Source organism: Zonotrichia leucophrys, chromosome 7, assembly GCF_028769735.1.
Source record: "Zonotrichia leucophrys gambelii isolate GWCS_2022_RI chromosome 7, RI_Zleu_2.0, whole genome shotgun sequence".
NCBI lineage: Eukaryota > Metazoa > Chordata > Aves > Passeriformes > Passerellidae > Zonotrichia > Zonotrichia leucophrys.
In genome coordinates, this window is record NC_088177.1 from 7,693,134 (window position 1) to 7,702,284 (window position 9,151).

Genomic DNA, 9,151 nt, shown 5'->3' on the forward strand with positions numbered 1-9,151 from the left:
TAGTATTTTTTAGAGTTTTTCTTGATCTGTTCCCAGTATTTAGTAGTGTGTCAGCATGCAAGCAAAGTTCCTGTTTGACTGGAAGAAAACAACCCCTAGGGTTGGTTAGTGTTGAATATCTGTTCCAATACATCAAATTGCTGAAGCAGAAATGTGGATGATTCTGTGATGATTTATTAAATAATAAACACCTAGAGCTGCAATAATTTTCCTTACTGTCAAATTATTGCTCATGTTTCCTGGAGGAGTTAAATTCATGTCTATGTAGCAGATATATTTGTATTTTCAAAATGAAGTTAGATTACAATTTTTAAGACAAAAAATCTGTACAAAGCTTTATCATCAACCACAGTAACATCAGTTTTTTAAAAACAGTAGCATTGGTGGTGGTCAAACATACACTGTCATGTAGCAATTACTTATTAATTTTGGGGGATATAGTGACTAAATCTTTGTTCATACTGTTCATCCAAGTTGGTGTATTTTTAATAAGACTTAGGAAACACTTGACACCTCAAGCCTTCTGTAGGTCAACTTTTAAAATTTTACTTAGTAGTGCAAAATTACTGTTTAAAAGAGTTTAACTATTCCTGAATTGTGGGTTAGAGGTTTTTTTTTTATTTGAAATAAGAGCAGGTAGTCTATATAATTTTAAGCATTTACCTACTTTGCAGAATGTCATTTACTTGTAAAATTTTTAAACATGTTGAACAGATTGTCAAGATGTTCTACCATTTCTGTTATAAAATAGAAAGGAATTAACAAATGCTTATTTCTGTAGTGAAGTAGGGGTAGATTTTTTTTTAATGACAGCATTTTCTGTGTTAGTAAGACATTTTTGTGTGAATATGAGGTGTGTGTATATAGGAAAACTTAAGCATTTTGAGTGTGATATCTGCATTCCTCTGTTTGGATTTAGCATCTCTGGTAGGGTTGAAGGCCAACCTTGCACACTTGACCATTTTTTAATGTATTTATACTTGTCCACAGGATGAGTGTGACTTGTAAGGGTGACTTGATGGGCCAGTCTGATGTTCTGAGCAGTCTCAATTAATGTCCTGAAATGATGCATTTTCTCCCTGCTTTCAGAAAATTAAGTTTGGTTCATGTGGATTGTAACGTCTTACATCAGTGGCTGTGACTGCAGGGCCACATCAGTTATTCTAAAATAATATTTCACCAAAAAAGGTTCCTTGACCTTTTTGGTAAGAGTAACCTCATTTTGAAGAGAAAATAAAGGCCAAGGAATAGTGAGTATAGTGATTTGTCTGCCTTATGTACTAGTGACCTTTTTGTTCTTCTAACCTTGTAAGAATTATGAACCAATGCCATGCAAAGTAAAGTAAGGCTATACTGTGAAGAATTGGATTTGTGGTAATTAAATGAACCAGTTTTAAAGGGCTTTAGCCTCAGAGCCACAGGTAGTGGGTAGGAGTTTAGACTCCATGCCTTTCTCTCTTTTTCTGAGCTTTGATCAAAGTAGTTCTTATCAGCACCTTTGTCCCCATTAATTTTGTTCACAGGCTGAAGGATATGTGATTGGCAGCTGTATCAAACACATTCCAATTGCTGGCAGAGATATCACATACTTCATTCAGCAGTTGCTGAGGGAGAGGGAAGTAGGAATTCCTCCTGAACAATCCTTGGAAACAGCTAAAGCAGTGAAGGTAAGTGAATGTTGCAGATCTTAAAGTCATTTTATGTCACAGCTTGGTATCTGATTTTAAAGTGCAAGAATATCTGAAAGTAATTGTACTTCTGAGTAATGGGGCTCTGATTCTAAGCAATATAAAAATGTCTTAATGTACTAACATGAAATAACAGGGTTTACAGTTGGGTTATACTTGCTCAGTCTGGCCTGGAATTTCACTCTTCACCTGTTATCTCCCCTTTCTCTTCTCCTCCATTATCATTATTGTTGTTATTATCCTGTTGCTATTATTATTGTAATGTTCTGTGGGAAATACTGTTGGCTGGATGTGTCATATAAAGAGCTGTAATTGCTCTTATATTCTTTCTGAATATTAATGTGTTCTTTTTTGTAATACACATTACATAGAGAACAAAGCTATTCTGAAAGACATTCAGCCTAAAGTACACTTCAATTTTGTTTCTCTGGCAGTTCTTCAATGTATTTCAGAATTAATTTCTTACAATCTTGGAAGTTTAGGGGAAAAGCAGAAGAAAAGTAATTTAGCTCAGCCAGATCCTTCAGTGCTGCACAGAAATGATCTGTAGTAGCAGAGCCATTATCTACCTGTGTACAATAAATGTCAGTTCAGCTGTTTTATTCTTTATCTGCCAATTTAATACTTACTCTTAAAAGTTTAAGTTAGTACATTTTTTGAAATTTCTTACCAGTTTTCCATACTTTAGATAGTTCTAACTGTATCTATTCCATTTTTAGGAGCGCTTTAGTTATGTTTGCCCTGACTTAGTAAAAGAATTTAACAAGTATGACACAGATGGTACAAAGTGGATTAAACAATATACTGGAATTAATGCTATCTCAAAGAAAGAATTTACCATTGATGTTGGTTACGAGAGATTCCTGGGGCCAGAGATTTTCTTCCATCCTGAGGTAAGTTGGTTTGAATTGTCTAGACTTTGTTTTAGATGATAGCATAGAAATCCTATTTGCAGAATTGTAAGGAAGTGGTTATCTTTACTTACTTTTCTTCTTATTTATAAATAGATACTGGCTATTGTTGCAAGTCAGTGTGCTTTGATTCTTGATTGCTGCTAATCTTTATACAAATTCAGGTTGATACACAAAACACTTAAAATGGCTGCAAAAATATTTAACAACTGTTTCCATTATTAGTTTTTATGACATCTCTGGTATAACAGAATGGTTTTTTTCCTGTTTCTTCCTCTTTACCTCTTTTCCTTTGCAATATGTGGTCCTCCACAATGACTTGATTTGATTTTATTCCTTATTGCAGTTTGCTAATCCTGACTTCACGCAACCAATCTCAGAAGTAGTAGATGAAGTTATTCAGAATTGTCCCATTGATGTTAGACGTCCTCTATATAAGGTCAGTAGCTATAATGTCTATTTTTTAAATATGGGTTTTAGAAGAATTGGAATTTTTATCAAGGTACATATTTGAAACTCTTAAAAACCTATGCCAAATGAGCAAAATTATCCATTTTCCTAGAAATTAAGCCAATATGCAGAAGGGTTTGTTGTTCACTTAGACATTTTCAGAATGTGCTTTTTCATTAGGGAAACAAAACTGAGCAAGAGTGGTGAGATGTAATAAGATACAAATGGATTTTAAGGCACAGACAATTTTAATGTGGCAAATTCTTGGTGAGTTCGTGTCATGTCATGCTTGTATGCTAGATCATTTACAGTAAAAGCATACCTGCTAACTGTAGCTTTTAAATCTCTATTTAGATATTTAAAATTTAAGAACTGAGTAATGTGGAGACTTGCATTTTCAGATGTGGTTAATGAATTTTGTTATTCACAACAGAATATTGTCCTCTCTGGAGGCTCAACCATGTTCAGGGACTTCGGTCGCCGTTTACAGCGAGACTTGAAAAGGACTGTTGATGCCAGGCTGAAACTTAGTGAAGAACTTAGTGGTGGCAGACTGAAGGTTGGTTCCTGCAGCTCATGCACCTAACAAGCATCTGTTACCTGAAAAATGTGCAAATAACATCTTGCAGTGATTGTGGTCTTTGTTGAAATGTCTTTATCTTATTTGATGTTCATGTAGAGGCTTTTCAGAGCTTCATCCCATTACACTGATCACACAGCAGCAGTTGCAGCTGTCTTTGTGCTTGGTGTTTATTGATCAGTTACAGCTCATTGTGCTCAGGCTCTTGAGCTTGAAGATAAGAGGAATGAATTGAGCTCATTGTTGAGCACCAGGAGAGTCAGGAGCACGTGTCCTGTGAGGAATGAGGGAGCCTTGATTTATGCTTTGGGACTCCTGATAGTGCCTCAGTGCATGTGGGGAGATTACTGATTTTGAGGTGCAGATGGGTAAAACCCTAAATACCTTCCTCTGGCTTCATAGCTTACCCTGCCTTGAGCAGGAGGCCAAACCAGAGACATGATGTGGTCCCTTCCCACCTCAATTATCTTACAATCCTATAAGGGACTTCATGTTTTTACTAAACTGCATCATCCTTAATTTGTGCTCTTTGCACTGCAGACCTCTGACCTAACTGTTGCATCTTTCTGTTGTCTTTGCATAAATAAAGGACCAGCAGAGAAAAAAAAGTGGTTTTTTCCCTTCTAAAGGAAATTGATTTGCCTCATTTATTTTTTAGAAGCAATCTGGCTAGATGAGCTCAAACAATCCTTTAAAACCCCAGTAGAGCTTTATAATATATCATGTAGACAACTCTGAAATTTCAGTCATACACAGTTCTCTGGCCCAAGAAGCATCATTTAGTCTCTGTTTTCTTCACTAGGTTTGTACCACTTAGTAAAGAAGCAGAATCTTGAGTGAGGGAATTGGATGTGATTCTTCTTCTATTCTAAGTACCAGGCATGGCAAAGAATCACTGGCTGGAGTTCTGCACATGTGTTACAGAACATTTTTAGATACTGTTTCAAATTTCAGAAGGTTGGACTGGAAGAATAAATTGTGAAACTGTTACATACACTGGCAGTGTTGATTGGCACAAGTAAGGAAGAGGTTGTGTGCCTATGGAGGGAAAGGGAATGGCTGACTGGAATGAGTGCTGTAGTTAGAAAAGCATGATTGACTGTATTGATCCTGGATAAACTTCCAGTCTGCAAGTGATGCTTTGTTAGAATAATCACATGAAACTTGAAAATTACCTTCCTAAAGTGTGGGGGTTTTTTTTAAAAGTTTAGGTAGTATGGGTCAGTGCTTATAAATGCATAAATAAATAGTCCATCAAGAAATTAATCAGAACATTGTGGGAAAAAAAATGGGTATGAATGGAAATATCTCTGATTTAAGCAGGTAACTTACCTATTAGCAGGAGCTGTTTCTTACTCTTCATTGTACAAGGGGAAGTCTGATGCCATAAATGTAAATTTACCTGCACAGCATTTAGGAAAATACTAATTTATGAAAAGTAAGCTTGGTATATACGCTCCTTTAAAACTAGTTCTGGTTTTTACCAGCAGAAGTGACTTTTAATGTGTTGCTTTTCTCTCCTTTTTCTGCAGCCCAAGCCCATTGATGTCCAAGTCATTACACACCATATGCAGAGATATGCAGTCTGGTTTGGAGGATCAATGCTGGCTTCCACAGTGAGTTTAGCTGTAAAGCTGAGCATGTTTGAGCTATTCTTTCTGGACTTTTGGAGCTCTCATCTCACCTTCATTGTATATTAAATGTGATTGGGGAATTTCTGATAGGCTTTAGGTGGTAAATATACCTTCCCTGTTTTTGCATTAGACTTTAAAGACTTGGAAGAGCAAAAGAAAGCTGAATTAAAGCTTTGTGTGAGCTGTTAAATGGCACATTTTAGTTTTGTGGCAGAATATATTCTTTGCATTGGTGGTTAGCCATGCATGATGTAAGTTAATTTTGGCCACGCATGATGTAAGTTAATTTTAAGATTTATGTGCTTTGTTTTTTCCACTGGCTATATAAAAGTTAATATTGTTAATTAAGGTCTCTATACCATACACTAATGCTTTTTCCCTTCCCTTTACAGCCTGAATTCTACCAAGTATGCCATACCAAAAAAGATTATGAAGAGATTGGCCCTAGCATCTGTCGTCACAACCCCGTGTTTGGAGTCATGTCTTAAAGCTGGCCCTGCAGGGGTCAGGGATGGGGAAGTGGGAGGAGGAAGAGTCTTTCTGATTACTTGTTTGTCTGATGGCTGGTATTAAGATAACAAACATGACTTGACAATAAGAAAAAGACCAAACACAATTAAGCAGGATCATTTTAATAAGTGTCTCAACATGCGGATGTAGTGGAAAGCCAAAATGATCACGTTTTTTCTTTAGATTGATTATTTGAACCTGTGCGTAACAAAACAAAAAAAAAGTGGATTTTAGTTCTTTCTGTGCCCTGATATTTTGTATATTAATGAATTATCCAAGATTTGATGGGATTTGATGGTGTGTAGATAGTCAGCTCTCTAATGCTTCCATTGTACCCCTTCATGGGTGCAATACAGGAGCTTGTTTATATTTCATACTTTTTTATACTTTGAGGAAAAATATGAATAAAAGAAACTGTAATATTTGAGGAATAAAATTTACCAGTGACCAACTTAAAAGTAAATTTAAAAAAAAAAAGGAAAAAAGTCATGACTCATGCAACTAGCTCTTGCAAATCATGACCAGTCTAAATCCTGGGTTCCATACAGTGCGAGTGCTTTTGGAACTAAAAGCTACTATCTTGGATTAACTAATGCCTGCTAGTGCTTTCTGATTACTTGGTGCATTTTCATACTATCTCTTGCTTTAAAAAAAAAAAAAAGAAAAAGTAAAGACAAGACTGTTGGACCAGTATTGCAGTTCTGTAGTGTCATTTCTAATTAAACCAAATAATCAGGTTATCAAAATTTGGTGTATTTAAAGCCTAACACCATTCCAATAAAGGCACAAAATTTCTTTTTATGTTGGTGTCAGACTTGTTAATCTCATGACATGGGAAGTTGTGAGCATGGGTCCCTACATATCCGCTGTGGCTTTTGAGGAGTGAGGTTGGTCTGTGAGGTAGAGATGTAATGTGCTTTGTGTAACTCAAGTGTGAGCATTTTAGAGCTGCAGTTTGTGTGTTCAGCTAGCTAGCACTTACCTAGAGAAGCCTGACAGCTCCTCCACTGTTGGGTTTGTTCATCTACTTTGTTCTGTAACTTTTTTCCCCCCACTTTCTTGCAGGTGGTGCTATTCAGGAGTCAGCACTGCGTTTTCAATCTCTGTGGTTTTTCTGCAAGAAAATACCATGTAGATAAAAATAAAGTGAAAACAATCTCTTTCTCATTCTTTCTAGGAAGAACACTTTCTGTAGTGACTGGAATTCTTACAATTTGTTGATATTTGATGAGAGAAACGTCTTCTTTAGGCCCTTCTGAGCCCACAGAGGAAGTTGAGGCTGTTTGCATAGAAAACCACAAGAGGGAGATATCCCGGTTTCTTCTGAGTTGTAAAGATGCCTGACATTTTCATCAGAGAAGCTTATCCATTGCCAGAGCTTCAAAACTTGGGAAATGTGACTCCAAAACAAGGATAAATGTGGGAAAGTGTTTTTACAGCAAGCATTGTAAAAAATTTACATGCTGGAATCAAGCAGAACATGATGCAAACAACAAAATTTTGAACAATTTTATTACAGATCTATTAGTGACATCTCCCTGACAGTGATACAGTGTTTGAGTTTTTTATAAGTCTCTTTTAAACTTAGAGTCATAACTGTAGGTTGATTCATGTGGTAAGGAAGACCAGTATGGCAAATATATATAAAATACAGTTAAAGAGTTGTGCTTTTCCAGTAGTCCTGGTTCTGCCACTCTTATCATGCTCTAGTGACAGGATATTTTGATACACTGCAGTGGTGTGAAGATAAGGCAAGGATCTTTTTCCTCTCTGGGAAAAAAGTCTTAAAAATTCAATTGAAAAACTTCAATTCCTGACACACATATACATAACAGTGAGCAAGTGCAAAGAGAAGGAGTGAATTCCTTCCTGTCACACACAGCTGTAGGGAGACCTTGAGTGTTACACAGATTCTGGGTTCATCTTCCTGAGGGCCCAGGGAAGCTGCTCTAAGCTTCTATTTGTTGTTTGTGTAGAAGAGAATGGAAGGCAACCATACCCTTACACAACCATTGATTTTTTTTTTATTTTTTTTTTTTTAGTACTGTAGATATACTTTTGGGGAAGTTAGACAGCCACAGCTGATTTTGAGTATGTTAAAAGAACTCAAAAAAAGTATCAGCAGCTTCTGATAATGACTTGGACTGCATAGAGAGTCATCAGTACTTTAACACACCAGACATAATGGAAAATTCAGTGTTGTACAATGGGAATAACTGTCTGGGAGTGCTCACATCAGTGTTCTGAGGCTGTAACACCAGATCCCAGTCAGATCTGCTGGTGTGTGGTGAAGGCCTGAGCAGCCTGTGGGTCATCCCAGGGATTGTGTAAGGCACACACTACAATGTGGAACACAGGCAGCTCCAGGAAAACCCTCTGCAATCTTGAAATGCAGATTTCCCATCGTTTTTCTGTGTGGGGTTGGGCTTAAAACATCCAAAAAGCTCATTCTTGACAAGTATTTTAAAAAACCCACATAGAATGAAATACATTTTTTCCTCCAAATGCTTGTTACTGGGGTGGTTACATGAAGAAAGCAATTTTAAACCCACACAGGAGGATTTAATGGGACTGATGCCACAGCATAGTTTTGTGTCCTATGGATGAGACTGGCTGACAGAATCCTTTAGGAGACCACCCTGAAGGGCAGAGGAGTCCAGGCAGGCTGGGCCTTCTTCAAGAAGGAAATCTCAAAAACACAGGAGCAGGCTGTCCCCATCTACTGAAAGCTGAGCTCATAATTTCCAATCTACTGATTTTATAGTATATAATCTCTGTAAAGGAGACTTTACTGTCCTGCTGCCTGCAGGATGAGCAGGAGCAGTGCTGGTTGTGCACAGAAATTGCAAAGAGCACTGAACAGCTGCAGTCTGACCTGCCCAGACTTGGCTTCCTTTACCCTTCTCCAGGAATTTGATTTTATTCCAGTAGATGAGGTACAACTCCAGGTTTAATTGGCTTAAAAGCTGGTAGTTTCATGCAGCTGAGCTTGGAATAAATCAAAGGTCACTTGCCAAGTCAGTTTAGGCTCATCTCTTCATTTTGTGCAAATGTTTGTACCAAGTGTTAGGTATTGTTGGGATGGATGAGTTATCACTTGAAAAGCTGCCTGGAGGTGACTGCTGAGCTCCTGCCAGCTGTGGGCTGGTGCTGTGCAGCCTCCCTGCCTGATAACTGCTGTTCTCTGTGTAGGCAAAACTCCTGTGGCAGTAAAATTAAGAGAAATACATTGTTAGTGTCACTTAGTTTTTTGTAGTTTTGCTTCTTTTTTTAAAATTTCCCCCACAGAAGCAAAGTGCTGGAATAATCATCTCCAAGTTCCCTTTTCCAGTACATGCCTGCGAGTTTCCTGTTTTAAACAGGGCAGAGATCTCAGCT

The 9,151-nt window shown here is 37.3% G+C and overlaps 1 protein-coding gene across 1 annotated transcript in view; it reads left to right on the forward strand.

Moving 5' to 3' along the window:
• ACTR3 (actin related protein 3) overlaps positions 1-6,574 on the forward strand; it is a 28,234-nt gene extending 21,660 nt beyond the window's left edge. Inside the window, exons 7-12 of the mRNA XM_064718451.1 lie at positions 1,524-1,667; positions 2,408-2,581; positions 2,946-3,038; positions 3,483-3,608; positions 5,162-5,245; positions 5,656-6,574. Coding sequence (XP_064574521.1) covers positions 1,524-1,667; positions 2,408-2,581; positions 2,946-3,038; positions 3,483-3,608; positions 5,162-5,245; positions 5,656-5,751 — 717 coding nt within the window. The 3' untranslated portion in view covers positions 5,752-6,574. The remainder of the gene's footprint in view (positions 1-1,523; positions 1,668-2,407; positions 2,582-2,945; positions 3,039-3,482; positions 3,609-5,161; positions 5,246-5,655) is intronic.
• The last annotated feature ends 2,577 nt before the right edge of the window (positions 6,575-9,151 follow it).